The sequence below is a fragment of the Notechis scutatus genome, chromosome Z (assembly GCF_049901735.1).
Source record: "Notechis scutatus isolate UNSWTSFEM ecotype Mainland chromosome Z, rNotScu1.2, whole genome shotgun sequence".
Taxonomy (NCBI): domain Eukaryota; kingdom Metazoa; phylum Chordata; class Lepidosauria; order Squamata; family Elapidae; genus Notechis; species Notechis scutatus.
This window is the reverse complement of record NC_142025.1, coordinates 5,205,718-5,221,995: the sequence shown is the minus strand read 5'-3', so window position 1 is coordinate 5,221,995 and position 16,278 is coordinate 5,205,718. Positions and strand designations below refer to the sequence as shown.

Here is a 16,278-nt window from a genome sequence, read left to right as displayed (position 1 = left end):
CAACAGCTGTGTTATATTAAATCACATTCTGCAAGGAATATAAAACCAGAATAAACCATGTTTATTCCTCAGGCAGGCCTATTGAATCAGCATCTGAGGAACAATCTACAATTAATTTTATCCAACCCAAACTCTCCTATACTATACCACATTACAGGTAGTCCTCGAATTAGTCACCGAAAGTGGGGCAAAATTCACTTAACAACTCATTTAGCAACATAAATTTTGTGTTGAATTGTGGTTGTTAAGTCAAGGACTACCTGCACTTTCAGGTCTAGGATGAATGATGGCAAAGGGAGGGATAATTATTCCCTCTAGCAAGGAATTCAGAGGCACATGGAACAAAACATTTTGTTTTATCCTGAGTTGATCATGAAACCACACAATGCAAGGAACCTTATTTTGAGCTCAGAATCCACACAGCAGACATTTTGAGCGCTAGACATTTTATCCAGAATCAGAGTGCTGTAAATCTATATCACATGAATAGAATAAAATAGAACTTATTAGCCCTAATCATCTGACTGCAAAATGGTCATTGGTCCAGCACAGACTGGTAGACAGCTGTTTTTTGTTTTTTGTTTTTTAATTTCCCGGTTTTGTAAAAGAGAGGGACTTGGTCCTGGATCACCCAGTGAGCTTGTATGGCTCAGGGAGGATAACAACCGTAGCTCCCTGTAGTTGTGAAAGCTGGACCTTAAAAAATAAAGACAGGAAGAAAATCGACTCATTTGAGCTGCGGTGCTGGAGAAAGCTCCTGCGTATTCCTTGGAAAGCAAAGGTCCTGGAGCACGTAACACCAGGCGTGTCACTGGAAGGCAAAAATCACAAAACTGCGTCTCAACTGCTTTGGCCACATCGTGCAGGGGAGTTCCCCGGAGAAAGCAATTATGTTTGGAAGAGTTAATGATCAAAGGAAAACGGGTCCCTCGAGGACAGGTGGCTGGACACCATCAAAGCTGACACCATCCAGAGCCCAAAGAAGCAGTGAAAGATCGAAAGATGTGGAGAGACCTGGGCCATTGAATCGCCAAGAGTCAGACACAACTGAATGGATAACAGCAACATCAGAACCTGGATCTTCTGATTCCTAGTCCAGCATCCCTGCCCCTAGACCAGTTTAGCCTTCCCTCATACCTAGCCTGCTTACCTTAATCGTAGAACGAGACTTATGGGGATTTTGGGCTCTTCTTGTGCTGTAGGTGCAGGAGGTGCCTTATCAAAAGAGAAAAAGAGGTGTGTGTTCTTTTAAATCCACGAAAGCAAAGAGTCACACAGGTAGACCTCAGCTTATGATTAAAACTGAACCCAAAATTTCCATTGCTAAGCAAGACAATTAAGTGATGTGTGCCCACCCCAATTTTATGACCTTTCTGCCCTGGTTGTTAAGTGAATATTGCAGTTGTTAAATGAAACATGTGAACCTTCAACGAATCTGGCTTTCTCATTGACTTTGCTTGTCGTAAGCCGGCTGGGAAGGTTGCGAATGGTGATCACAGTATAACTGTCATAAGTACATGCTAGTTTCCAAACGCCTAATTTTGATCATGTGACCCTGAGGCTGCTCCAACGATAGTAAATGTGAAAAGTCATTGTTTCAGTGCTTTTGTAACTTTGAACAGTCACTAAACAAACAGTCAAGGATTATCTGTAATGATATATTTACCTTCACAAAAAAACTAAAAGAGACCAAGTTGGTCATTTCAAAGGCAGGCTGAGAAATAAATAAACAGAGGTGGTCCTCAATTGGACCCAAATGAAACCTTCCTGGGTTTTTTTTTTAATAATTTTTTTATTAAAATGTTGAAAATAAGCAAGGAAGGATTTTGATTTAATGTGAATGTGGGTATTAAGAGATATGATTGGTACTATTAAGCTTGCCTATATTAAAATGTATGATATATTGATCAATACAGTTAACGCATTGTTGTGTATGTGTAGATGGAAAACTTCCTGGGTTTTAATGTTTTTGCCTGTTTAATATATTTTGCCCAGCATCTGATCAATCCATAAAATTTGGAAGAATATTCAGAAAGGGGTTTTCTTGTTGTGTTATTCTCAACTGCCTGGATTTTGACCCTATGCCCTATCGGCATGCAGCATTTATTTATTCTGCCCTGGGCTGCAGTGTGTGATTTGACACATTCTAACCTTTGGCACAGAAAGAACCTTGATATGTTGTTTTTTTTAAAATTAATTTTGGTTTTTAACAAATCCTTCAGAAGGCCCATTGAAAATGAGCAAAAAGTGGCACAGCTGCACATAATCCATTAGTGCGGAACAAAATAATAGCCAAGCTAGGTCAAGAAAGCCAAGCTGGGAACAATGGGAATTAGGATCCTAGTATCAACTGAACCTGCTGGATGAGACGCAGTGGTGGGATGCTAAAAAGGAGGTGAGGAGGAGGGGAGTGAAGAGTAACAATTGTATACCATGTAATCAGAACTTTCCAGTCTTTATCAAAAATAATGATTTTTTTCCTACTGATATTGTTATTGGGAAGGTTGGTTTCATATATTGCAAGTTTTGAAATTTGTGCGGACAAATTTCAGGTAGTCCTCAACCTATAACTTTTTCATTTACTGATTGTTTAAAGTTACAACAACACTGGAAAAACATGACGCATGACCACTTTTCATACTTATGACAGTTGCAGCATCCCCCAGGGTCACGCGGTCAAAATTCAGGTTCTTAGCAACTGATTCACATTTATGATGGTTTCATAAATGTCCTGGGGTCATGTGGTCACCTTTTGTGAACTTCTGACAAGCAAAATCAATGGGGTAAATTCACTTAAAAACTGCCTTGCTTAGACAAATTTATTATACTGATACAAGTAGTTCCTTGATTAACGGCCACTCATTTAGCAACTGTTTGAAGTTATGAAGGCACTGAAAAAAGGGACTTAGGGCTAATCCTTGCACTTAGGATTGTTGCAGCATCCCCTTGGTCATGTGATGATTTGGCAACTCTTTCATATTTATAACTGTTTGCAACAGTTCATGGTCACAATTGCCATTTGTGATCTTCCAAGACAACATCTAACAAGCAAAGTCAATGGGGAAGCCGGCTGGAAGTTGTAAGTCCTGATCACATGATATTTCGATTAATGATGGTAAATGATTAGTTGAATGACCACAATCGGGAGCATCGTAGCTAAGCGGGGTTGACCATGTGGTATTTTGCTTGACCGCTCCACTTAGCAATGGAATTGCTGGTCCCAATTAGGGTTGTTAAGCAAGGATTATTTGTAATATTACTACAACTATTATTATTACTATTACTACCAAATTTGTTCAATCAAAACCTGTAGGAATGGCCATCTTTTGCAGCTGTTCAGGGTGGCAGAAACATACCACATCTTCTTTTGCTGGAAATAAATGCCAGTGACTGGCAAAAAAAGTCACAAAAAATGGTCACGTGATGCTCTAAACAGCCACAAAGGTGAGCCCAAAATGTGATAACGTGACTATGGGGTGCGTGGCCATTAAAACTTCAAAAATGGGTCATATTCTGATTTTGAGAAGAAGTCCGTCATAACTTTGAACAGTCGTTAAGCGACTGATTTTAAGTCAGGGACTACCTGAAATGTTTTCTAAATAAATGGAAGCTTGGAATTATTTAGAAGAAATCCCTTCAGCAGATTTGAAACCAGTTTTCCCTTTCATTTGGGAAGCCATTAAGTCTTTAAGGCACCATGGCTCAGTGGTTAAAGATGGTGAGTTGTCAGCTGGAAAGCTGATAGCCTGGGTTCAAGACCTGGCTGTCACATGATGGGCTGAGCTCCCATTACTTGTCCCAGCTTCTGCCCATCTAGCAGTTTGAAAGCATGCAAATGCGAGTAGATAAATAGGTACCACTTCGATGGGAAGATTAACAGCATTCAGTGTGCCTCGGCATAGAGCCACGCTGGCCACATGACCATGGAAGCGCCTTCAGACCATGCCGGCTCCCTCAGCTAACAAATGGAGATGAGCACTGCCCCCTAGAATTGGATATGACTGGACAGGGAAAAACTTTATCCTTTGTCTTTTAAGCCTCCCCATTGGGCCTTACCTGTGCTGCTGAAGGAACTGCTGCTGCTGCTGGGGTCTGAGAAGCTGGACCGGAGGCAGAAACAGGAGGTTGTGCAGGAACTTGACCTGCAGGCTGAGGTAGTTGAGCAGCAGGCTGGTCTTGGAGGTTGAGCAAAGGGCCGGTTGGCTCAGAGGATGGAAACAGCTGTAACAAAAGGAATGCATGAACAAACAAACAAACAAGCAAACAAGCAAAATACAACAGCACAGTACAGGTAGTCCTCAGCTTATGACCACAATTGAGCCCCAAATTTCTGTCGTAAGCAAAACTTTTGTTAAGTGAGTTTTGCCCCATTTTACGACTTTTCTTGCTACAGTTACGAAGCGAATCACTGCGCTGCAGTTAAGTTAGTCACATAGTCATTAAGTGAATCCGTCTTCCCCATCAACTTTGTCAGAAGGTTACAAAATGGGATCACATGACCCCGGGACACAGCAACCCACCATAAACATGAATTTTGACCACATGACCATGGAGATGCTGCAGGGGTTGGTAGTGTGAAAACCAGTTACAATCACTTTTTTTTTTCAGTGCTGTTGTAACTTTGAATGGGCACTGAAAGAGCTGTTGTAAATCGAGGACTAGCTGTATGGGATACAAATGATGGATCTTCACCAGCTATCTGAAAAAAAATATCAACGAATCTGAAGTCCGAATAGCATTTGCACAACCAGCAAAAGTGTGGGCATTATCACCGAACCACAGAATCCAAAGAGATCACATTTGCAACCCTCTGCAATGTCCCAGAAAATCAGTGAAGCATCCTTAAGAGGTGGCTACGCATCGAAGAGCCCAGCTCTTTTGAAAAACCCATCCTACTGCGGAGGACAGGAAGAAAGAGGAAGGAAAAAAACAGGATAAACAACAGTAAGGTAAAGGTTCCCCTCGCACATACATGCTAGTCATTTCTGGCTCTAGGGGGCGGTGCTCACCTCCATCACAAAGCTGAAGAGTCAGCGCTGTCCAAAGACATCTCCGTGGTCATATGGCCGGCATGACTAAACGCAGAGGGCGCACGGAACGCTGTTCCCTTCCCCCCAAAGTGGTCCCTATTTTTCTACTTGCATTTTTACATGCTTAAAGCAGCCATGGTGCATTTCTGGGATATCTGAAACACCAAACTGGGAATAGAACATCTTGAATAACATCTACCTATGTGGCCACTAAGAGTCAACCCTGATTTGCTGGCACATGATCTACCAATGAATGCAAAGCTGCCTCTCTCTAGAGATGTCTATAATGCTGGGAAAGGAGGGAGGGAAAAAAGGAAGGAAGGAAGGAAGGAAGGAAGGAAGGAAGGAAGGAAGGAAGGAAGGAAGGAAGGAAGGAAGGAAGGAAGGAAGGAAGGAAGGAAGGAAGGAAGGAAGGAAGGAAGGAAGGAAGGAAGGAAGGAAGGAAGGAAGGAAGGAAGGAAGGAAAACAACAACAAGGCAGGTAGATTCATCAGCAATAGGGTCACCCTGGAAAGAAAGATCTGAAGAACCAAGTTAGAGACAGATCATTCTGGAAAAGTTCTTATGTGGTTGCTTACACTTTGATACCAACTTAATGGCACACAATCGATCAATTTTGAAAAAATTCAGCTCCAAGTTATTCTGTTACACAAACAGATGCAGGGGTTCCCAAACTTGGCAACTTTACAACACGTGGATTTTAATTCTCACAATCTCCCAGCCGGCCAGGAAATCCATGCATCTTCAAGTTGCCAAGATGGGGAACCTCTGATTTAGTGCAGATTTCTAGTATTATGTAATATTATGATTCACAATTTACCTCAGAGTTCTGTAAGGATTCTTTCACTCTGGGAGACTAAAAGAGAGAAAAAGAGACTTGTGATTAGCATACAATCCAGTTTTTATGACAAGCTTAACATATTTTGAAGGAGACAGAAACAACCTAAGCTATTCACCTGCCTCGGAAATCGGTGAATGTCAAAGTGTCACTGAATTGCATGGGGGTTAATATACTTTATTCTGGAAAATCGTGTTACCTGAAGATAGATGAGGTTGCTAATAACTCTGACATACAGATTATTATTATTTTTTTTACTGAAAGCTGGAAAGGTGTAGGCAATATGGTAATAATTTTAAATTTAGTAGCTGAAGCAGTGGGATTGTACAATGAGCCTGCTTGTTTTTTATGTTCAATTGACATAAACAATGGACCTCCATGGCATTAATGTGATCACCATCTTGCCTTTTTTGGAAGTCATCCGGTGGATGCCAACAAATGGAATCTACTTGGGTGTAATACAGTATCTCAATCACTTTTACTAAATTTTAATTTCATATGGTGGTCCTGAGCAGAGCACGATCACCAGACACCCTTACAAAGGAATATCTTCCTGCGAGCAAAAGCATTTTAAATCCATTATTTCTTCCTGAGGCAAGAAGAGATTTCAAGTGTTGAGTTCTGACAGCTTTAGATACAGGAAATAAAGGGGGAGCTGGGCTTAAAGAGATAAACTGGCTTACTGATTGCTTTCAATAATTAATAATTTTAATAATTAATTATGAGTTTGCAAGTTAAGCGTGCCATGTCTATGAATACTAAACAGAAATCAGTCTTCTTTTTTTAAAAAAGAGGCAGCTGCCTTTAGAAGATTTCAGGGTCAGAAGCGCCTCTGCTGAGGAAAAAGAAATCCCAAAACATATTTCATGAGAAAAAAAATCTGTGTATGGAATATGCACAACATCCTGATAACTAACCCACAGCAAAGTTTGGACACTGCAATTCTCTGCAACCCGATTTCTCAAAATAACTTTCATTTTGGTCCTAGATTGCATCAAATAGGAAAGGTTAGCACAAAAAATATTCAGAGCAGTAAAAATGTTTTCATGCATCTCCATAATGGAGGATGGCCAGTATTTTGTACTGGCAAAAGTATTAGACCCAAATACATGTTTATTTAGCCTACTATGACATCTACAGAGGTTATGCAATCACTGATATACAACACTAATAAAGCACATTATGCATACAAGCACAAATATAAACATAAGTGAGAAAGAAATAGTAAAGCAATATTAAATATAATATTAAAATATTACAGCAATTAGACTCAATCATTGAAAAGAACAGATAACTCAGAGGATGAGTCTGTAAAATGTGTAATTAGCATAACTTCTGCCTCCAGTTTCTAACTGTTCCTATTGCCAGAAATGTAGACCAGCAAGAGACTAATACAAAGCATCAATAAAGGAAAATATTTGTAGTTCAGGGTTGAAATGACGGGTGGTCTCTGAGCTTGCAGACGTTTCATGACCCAACTAGGTAATATCATCAGTGCTACAAGGGAATAGATTTTGTGGAGAGGGGGAGGGGGAGGAGGAGAACGATGGAGTCATGGGAGCTCTCTAAGCTTGGCTGTTTTCCTGCAGACATTTCATTACCCAACTAGGATAGTATCAGTGCTAGGAAGGAGTGGGAGGAGAAAAAGGAGGGGGAGAAAGAGGGCGAGGAGAACAACAGCAAGAACTATGGAGTCTTTGATGCTCTCTGAACCTGGTTTTCTTGCACAGGCTTCATGACCCAATTAGATAACATCATCAGGGCTAGTCAGGAATGGGGTTTGCACTTTTAATACTGATGATGTTATCTAGTTGGGTAATGAAACGTCTGCAAGAAAACAGCCAAGCTCAGAGAGCACCAAGGACCTCTCATACGAGGCATGAATTTAGTGAGGATCTGTACTTTTAATCTGTACTTTTAATAATAAAAGTGAAATTGACTCCCACCCTGTGCTGTGAAATCGCCGCTTTGCCCTCTTCGCTTTCTTCATCTAGTTCATCATCGCTCCATTCCCAGCCGCCATCTTCAGTCTTATGAAGTCGTCCGCTGGAACCCGGGACTCTCCTGACCTGCACTCCAACAACAGCAAGACTAGATGTGTAACAAGGCAGTTCTGCTCAGGGTTCTACAGGTGGTAGCCCTTGGGAACAACTGTTGGTAAGCACTGTGGTCGTTAACTGAGACACACCTGATTTTATGATCTTTTTTTTTTGCCATGGTTGTTAAGCAAATCACATGGTCATTAAGTGACTCCAGCTTCTTCCATTGACTTTGCTTATTGGAAGCTCCATGGAAAGATCGTAAATGATGATCGCATGACCCTGAGATGTCATAATAATTGTAAATACAGGTAGTCCTCAACTTAAAACAGTTCGTTAAGTGGCCGTTCAAAATTACAACAGCACTGAAAAGTTCCGGCACTGACTTATGACCATTTTTCACACTTAGGACCACTGTAGCATCCCCATGATCATGTTGTCAAAACTGGCAATTGGTTCATATTTAGGACCATTGCTGTGCCCCAAGGTCATGGGATCCGCTTTTGCGACCTTCTGACAAGCAAAGTCAATGGGGAAGCCAGATTCACTTAACAACCAGGTTACTAACTTCACAACTGCAGTGATTCACTTAACAACTGCGGCAAGAAAGGTTGTGAAATGGGGCAGAACTCACTTAATAAATGTCCCACTTAGCAACATTAATTTTGGGCTCAAACTGTGTTCGTAAATTGAGGACTACCTTTACATGCTTGTTGCCAAACGCCCAAATTTTGTTCATGTGACTGTGGAGACATTGTAACAATTGCAAGGACGAGGTTTGTAACTTCAAACAGTCAAGGACTACCTGTACAGCCTAATTGCATCTTCTGTAAGACTTTGATAAACCTAAAAGATGCAATTGTTACAATTTTTGCTATCTTGTACAGAAACAAAAATAGAAATGCTGCACCTGACATAACTATCCATCCAGAAATCAATATGACTATAAAAGGATTGATATATCCCCTTATATATATATATATATATATATATAAGGAGATATATATATATATCCTTTCCATCCAAGCAAGCGGAAAGAGGAGGAAACAAAATGACATTGAAAAAGCCATCAATAGTCACAGCCTAAGTTTAAAACTAATTTATATACGGTTGGAATATTTTAGTCTTTGCAATAAAAGATGTACTTATATATCCACAGGCAGCCTGTCATCCGATCTGCCAGCAAATTAAGCCACGCAACAAAACAAACAAAGGAACACTGAGTTATTATTTATGAAACTGTTTCATTATTTGCCATTCCGCAGGGGTCTTCGATCTTCGGGCTGTGGCCCACTAAGGGCCTTGGGCCGTTCTGTACTGAGAAAGTGGTGGGTGAGTCTTGCGCAGGAACCTCCCCACTTGCACGAGCAGTAGGTGAGGGTGTATGCATGCTCCATTTTGTGTGAGCAATGCGCATGCAGGCCCACCACTTGTGCAAATGGGACCACGTGTGCATCCTTATCTGCCACTCACACGGGACCATCCCTTCTCCTCCTTCCCTTTGAAAGAATACTGAATGTTTGCAGTTTACCTAACAAGTTAAAAACAGAAACCAATGTTTTGGTTTTTAGCTCAATTGTCTGGTTTGTTACCAGAAAGACAAACCTGCCATGTCAGTTTAGATATAACTATATACCTACCAAGGATGCTGGCTAGCTACTTTTAAAGCAGGAGGAACTAAGTTTCTTTAAGATGTGTGAACTCAGCCAGAATTATTTTTCCTGTTTCTCAGGCTGCAGGCAAGCTACACATTAAGAGAAGATGCGAGAAATCTTACAGAACCATTTTTATGCAGATTTCCACTTTAATTTGTACCTTCCTGGCTCTTTCAGTGATAGTTGGGGCTCTCTGCAACATTTTTTCTTGTAAAAATTCTTTATTCTGCAAAAGGAACGAAACCATCAGTTCTTGCAATCTGCTCTTCAAAAGCTACAGTTTATTGTTATTCAGTGAACTGGTCAGCCACCCAACTCCACTGCACTCAAACTGCATATTCCTCTAAAGCTTTTTGTGAAGGAGGGAAAGAGAGAAAGAGAGAGAGAGAGAGGGAAAAAAGTGTTAGTTATATGACATTGAATAAAATTGCCTCTGATATAAGAGCTAAGAAAGCAATGTATTAAAGAGTAACAATCTCCAGTTGAGTTGTAACATGCTCTGTCACTGGACAGATGCTAAGATATTTTTTTTATTTTCTTTTTCCACTAGGTACCATAGTAAAAACTAAAGCTGAGCAAAACTGAACCATAAGGCAGTTGTATCCGGAGTGATTAAGCAGTCAATCTGGCTAAAAAAGAACCAGGGTGAACAACAGAGAATCAAGCCACACAAACAGTTTCACACTTAAAGGATTACCATTTCTGTGGGTGACAAAATCAGAATAGATCTTAAATGAGAAGCAAATGTGTCGTTGGGTGAATGGAAGTTGGGGAAAATCTCTGATAAATCATTAAATGTATAAGTCGCCCATCTCACTATTAAGTGACTGTGGATAACTTACAGAAATGTAAAAAAAACTGCTAAGATTATTCCTTGTCTATAAATACATTTCTCCAACATCCAAGTTGGCAGATGACTGCAACAATCAAGGATCCTACCTTTGTGTTGAATTTATGTTTTACCAACAAAGAAATAAAGGGAGACTAGTATAGATCTATTTCAAGCTATTTAGCTCTCATCAGCTGGCCATACCCTTCTGGGATTCGAAAGCAGAGCAGTATGCTCCGTCCCATAATTGGGTAGACCAGGTTGTCCTGATAAAAAATACTTGATCCTACCTTTGCTTTCTGGAAAAATTTGTGTCTTAGAAGTTCAGCTGCTGTAGGTCTATGGACAGAAAAAAAGGAGTTTCTTAAGACTATGGTATATTGCAGGAATTTTTAAAAAGCCTTTCTAATTCATATAGGAGAATCACCCACAATAAGAACTCAGATCAGAACAGATGTTGCTTTTCACAGGTTGTACATTTCAATTCACATATTAGAAAAAAAGAAACAAATAAAATATTAATTTTGGATAAAAAAAAAATGGTAGTTTTTGGCAAAGTGAGACCATAAACAAACTGTGTGATCACTCAACAATAGGAAGATAAACATTTCCTGCCTAATATTCACATTCTTATTTTACGTGCTTGCACAGAATTTTACCTAAAGCAAGATATGATGGGTTTTGCTATTAGAACAATGCTTTAGTTTATTTTATTCTGGTTAATCACATGGCCCAGACTGATTTCATAAAAGATACCTTACTTTACTTCTTAACATCAGTTTTCAGAAAATCTGAACCAGAGACGAACGAACATTAAAAACTAACATTTGCTAAAACATCAACAAGGCAGTAATCAGTGGACATGATGCAATATCCTGTGGCAAGAAGTTCCAAAGGCCAATCATACTGTTTGTTTTTCTTAGTGCTTTCCCTCTCAATAATCCTCTGAGTTCTTTGCTTGTGGCATCTACTTCCCCTTTTTGAATTTCCTCAACTTACAACCACAATTGAGCCCCTAGTTTCTGTTGCTGAGTGAGAAATTTGTTAACTGAGTTTTGCCCCATTTTATGATCTTTCCTTTCCTTTGTTAAATGAATCACTGCAATGGTTAAGTTAATAACACTGTTGCTAAGTAAATCTGGCTTCCCTATTGACTTTTGCTTGTCAGAAGTTTTCAAAAGATAATCACAGGTAGTACAACCGTCATAAATACGAGTCAGTTGCCAAGCGTCACATGACCATGGGGATGGTGCAATGGTCGTAAAGTGTGAAAGATGGTCACCGGTCACATTTTTCAGTGCCATTGTAACTTTGAACAGTCACTAAATGAACTGTTATAAGTTGAGGACTACCTGTATCCAGATGATTGTACTTAAATGTGCTTTGTAGTAGAGATGATGATTTGGAGATTAGTTATTAGCAAAACATGATCTTACTCCAGAAAAACAGGAAGGAGAAAGAAAAGAAATCTCAAAACCTCTCCTTCCTGAATTTTTTTGGGGATAAGAGGGGGGAACAGGGAAATGCTATCAGGTTTCAATATTTCGATCTTGGATATTTTGAACTTGGATATTTTCTTGCAGACGTTTCATTACCCAACCACATAACATCATCAGTGCTAGTTTGCGGTTCAGCCTTTGTTTAGCTCTGAGCTATAAATATTCTCTTCTATTATAGCCTAATCTGTTTCTCGATCTTGGCCATTTGAAAGCTGTGTGAACTTCAAATATACAAATTGGTATTGGCTGGAGAATTCTGCGAGGTGAAGTTCACACAGCTTCACGTGGGCCAAGGGTGAAAAAAACACTGGCTTGGATTGTTAACACAGAATTCCAGTATTATCTTTGAAGCCTTTGCTTCCTGACCTAGCTTACTCTGAAAGACTAATTCAATGCTACAGTTATTTGAAAAGAAAATCTCCCTGAACTTCTTACCCACAATCACTGGATCACGGAAGTGGACGGAACAAAAAGCGCTTGAACGGGTTACAAAAATGCCCACAGAAAATCCTATTCCACAAAGCCAGAGAAATTCTGCAGTAGCTTTTAAATGTGGCGTGAATCATAAGATGACGTTAACCTCTCAATACAGCACAGCCTAATGAATAACAGAGTGGGAAGGGACCTTGGAGGTCTTCTAGTCCAACTCCCTGCTCAAGCAGGAAACTCCATCCCATTTCAGACAAATGGTTGTCCAATCTCTTCTAAAACCTCTAGTGATGAAGCACCCACGACTTACAGTGGCAAGTCGTTCCACTGGTTAATTGTTCTCACTATCGGGAAATTTCTCCTTAGTTCTAGGTTAGTTCTCTCCTGGATTATTTCCATCTGTTGTTTCTTATCTTGCCTTCTGGTGCTTTGGAGAATAAGTTGACCCCCCTCTTCCTTGTGGCAGCTCCTCAAATATTGGAAGATTGCTATCATGTCATCCCGAATCTTTCTTTTCATTAAACTAGACATATCCAATTCCTGCAACCATTCTTCGTATGTTTTAGCCTCCAGTCCCCTAATCATCTTTGGCCTTCTTCTCTGCACTCTTTCCAGAGTCTCAACATCTTTTTTATGTCATGGCAATTAAAACTGGATAAGCTATCAAACATCCAGCTCTATCTTCATTTTGCCTCCTATTCCCCTATTGTAGCTACCTAGCAGGGTGGCAGTGACATGGATGTTAAGCAAATCTGGTTTCTCCGCTGACTTTGTCAGGTCACAAAATGTGATCCCGTGACCAAAAGATGCTGCAAGTGCCATAACCATGATCAGTTATCAAGTATATGATGTTAAATCACGTGATCATGGGGATGCTGCAATAGTCATAGGTGTGAAAAATCATCATAAAACACATTTTTCAGTGGTATTTTAACTTTGAATGGTCACTGAATGAACTATTTTAAGTCGAGGCTACCGGTGTTAGATTTTAAACTTGTGCGTGTATGTTCACGTGTGGCAACATGTGTGCATCTATATGTGTCCATTGGCAGAAAAGGGAGGTGTAAGTCATATAAATAATTTATTTAAAAGAGGGAGGGGGATAGAAGGAGGAAGTTCAGATGGTCCGGCATTATTACCTTTTCTCTGGGTCTTTCTGCAGGCACAATGAAATCATTTTCCTAAATGACTTCCCATATTTTTTAAGCATCTCCTTGTCTTGAACCCCAGTTTCCAAGGAGGGGGGGTCATTTTGTAGTGTCAACATTAAGACCTTGAAAAAAAAATGGCTTCCATTAGAAACATTGAGGAACATTTTGAATTGGCAAACGAAAAGAAATCATGATGAAAAACATGAATGTGCTTGAAAACTACTTGAGATCTAGCTGCTCTTTGGCCCAAAGAGCATCTGATGGATAACTATCAGTTCTTTACCAGCAACAGCAAGAACTGTGAAGAGAATACATCTCACCTGCCCTGTTTCTACCATCATTAGGGAAGGGCTCTAAGAGGCAAAACAGCTTCCATGCACCCCAAGGATTGTGGTGTTCCTATTTTAGAAAGTCTACAATGGAGGACAAAATTCCACACAAGCACTCTTCGAATTGCGAATGCAACTTAGCCCGAAATTTCCATAGCTAAGCAAGGCAAGTTGTTAAATGAGTCTTGCCCATTTTACATCCTTTTTTTGCCATAGTCGTTGTGAGAATCACTGCGGTTGTTCAGTGGTTGTTAAATGAATCTGGCTTTGCCATTGATTGCTTGTCAGAAAATGGCTGGGAAGGTTACAAATGGTGCTCACATAACACTGGTACATTGCAATGGTCCTCAATGCATGCCAGCTGCCAAGTGACTGAATCTTAATCGTGTGATCGTTGTTGCAACAGTTATGTGAAAATTGGTCATAAGTCACTTTATTCTGTGCCACTGTAACCATCAGTAAACAAATGGTGGTATGTCAAGGACTACCGGTTCAGTGGTGCTATGATTGTTGGCTCTGGAATTCAGTGAGAAGATGGATGAAAGAGGCCTTAGCTTCTCTCTGTTCTGAGACCCTAAAGAAGTAGTTTAAGAGAAGTAGGGGATCATACGTTCCACTCCTGCCTTAGCCCATTGGAGGACCAGAGGGAAGTCCCTGGATTAGAAGTTAGGAGCGTGTGAGTTCTAGTCCTCCATGAACAGGAGACCAGCTGGGCGACTTTGGGCCGGCCTCTCTCTGTCGGTTATAGTAGAAGGAGGCAAAGGGTAACAACCCATTTCTGGTGACAATGCCAAGGAAATTTTTTTTTCAATCCTGTCTTTGTTATTTTTTTGTGTTTGGAGGTGTCCGAAACCAGGGTTCAGGAGAGGGAAAGATTTTAAAAGTTTTAAAATGACAAAATCAAGAAGGATAGGGAAAGTCAAAGGTATGCAGCACGTCAACAGGCAAAGCACTCCAAAATGCTCAGAAGCACCTTTTTTTTTTTTTTTTAAGAGCAGCTGTCTTTTCCAGCTTTGCAGAACTGTGGTGGAGGTAGCAGGGGGTGGGGTAGGGAGAGGGGATGGTTCCACACAAATGCAGTTCCATTTGCACAAGCAGCAGGTACATATGCACACCACTCACACACGTGGATTTGCACGCACACGCTCGCTCACCTGCTGCTTGCGTAGCCCAGTCCTAAACAGGGTTGGGTAGCCTTGTTTTAAAGGGAAAACTTTTCAACATTATATCGAGGACTCTTAGCTATTTCTACAGAAATCTTGGAATGGCGGTGCTCGTTCTGCATTCTAACCCCATGGTTTTGTCTTCTGTTATATGCTCAAGCGTCCAACCAGTTCTCAAGCTTCCTTGCATATTTTCAGAAGGAGGACATGCCAACTTTTCAGACACACCGTTTTCTAAGAGGGTCAATCCAATTTTTCAGACTGTGTGCATGCTCTTCCTGTCAAACTGATTCTTTAAACTGGTAAATCTGTAACTTACCTTCATGGGTGGGTATTTGTGATAAGGAGCAGCTCCGGTGGCCAATTCAATGGCTGTAATTCCAAAACTCCAAATATCTGCTTTGAAGTCATACCCTCGAACCTGCATTGTTAAGAAAAGTTCATTTCAAAACTGGCTTTTCTATTACAGTAACTCCATGCGTATCTCGCCTGAATCATACTGGGTGCTAACCTTCCTTCACCAATCCCTTCTTGGCATTCATTTGTGATTTGGCACCTAAAATAGACTTCTAATTTCTCATCCAACTCCTGAAAAAATAGCATAACTTGTATTCTTCTTCACAAGAGTGAAAATATCACAAAGACTTTATCCAAATGAGAGGAATAAACTAACCCTTGGATGTATTGGGAAATCATTTATTTTGCAAATATCACTGAATTCTGCTGTCTTGTTAACTCAGAATTGCTCTTGAAATTGAAGCAATTCTTCCAAAGCAAAGAGATGTTAGTTTCCCAGAATTCAAATCCTCAATGTTACAACGGGGACCAGAATTTCAGTCATTAAATGAAACAGTTTCAAAATGAGATGTCACATGACCACAAAGGTCAATATTATTTCCATTCTGAACACAGAGGAACCAAGAACCAAAGACTTATCTTTATTATAAAGGTAATTATAAACTAACTTCATTAAAAAGTCACACCGCCATACTTCCTGAACAAATTCCAGGGCTGATTCCCACAGAAATAGTTAAGATACATAGTGAATGAGTGACAGTAGTAGTTAAGTTCATAATGATGGTTGGAAAATTCACACAGCTTTTCAACCCCCCGCTTAGTGCATGCATTATATTCTAAATCCAACTTCGTTGCAAGGTACCATGAATGATTGTTTGAAATATGCTTCTCTCCTGGCCCAGCCTGATTCATTACAGCCCATGATTGGTTCTCCAAAGCTGTCTAACTTTCTGGAGTGACTGGACATTTAGCACCTCTGTTACCTCAGCCAATGAGAATTATGGTCCAATACATGTAGT

General features: G+C 40.2%; 1 protein-coding gene across 1 annotated transcript in view; it reads right to left on the bottom strand.

The window, feature by feature from the left end:
* The window catches only part of OXSR1 (oxidative stress responsive kinase 1), a 96,068-nt gene that overhangs the window by 11,698 nt on the left and 68,092 nt on the right, over positions 1–16,278 (bottom strand). Inside the window, exons 7-14 of the mRNA XM_087946383.1 lie at positions 15,282–15,383; positions 13,459–13,592; positions 10,682–10,730; positions 9,723–9,788; positions 7,815–7,937; positions 5,851–5,886; positions 4,057–4,221; positions 1,151–1,215 (exon numbers count right to left, since the gene is read on the bottom strand). Coding sequence (XP_087802509.1) covers positions 1,151–1,215; positions 4,057–4,221; positions 5,851–5,886; positions 7,815–7,937; positions 9,723–9,788; positions 10,682–10,730; positions 13,459–13,592; positions 15,282–15,383 — 740 coding nt within the window. The remainder of the gene's footprint in view (positions 1–1,150; positions 1,216–4,056; positions 4,222–5,850; positions 5,887–7,814; positions 7,938–9,722; positions 9,789–10,681; positions 10,731–13,458; positions 13,593–15,281; positions 15,384–16,278) is intronic.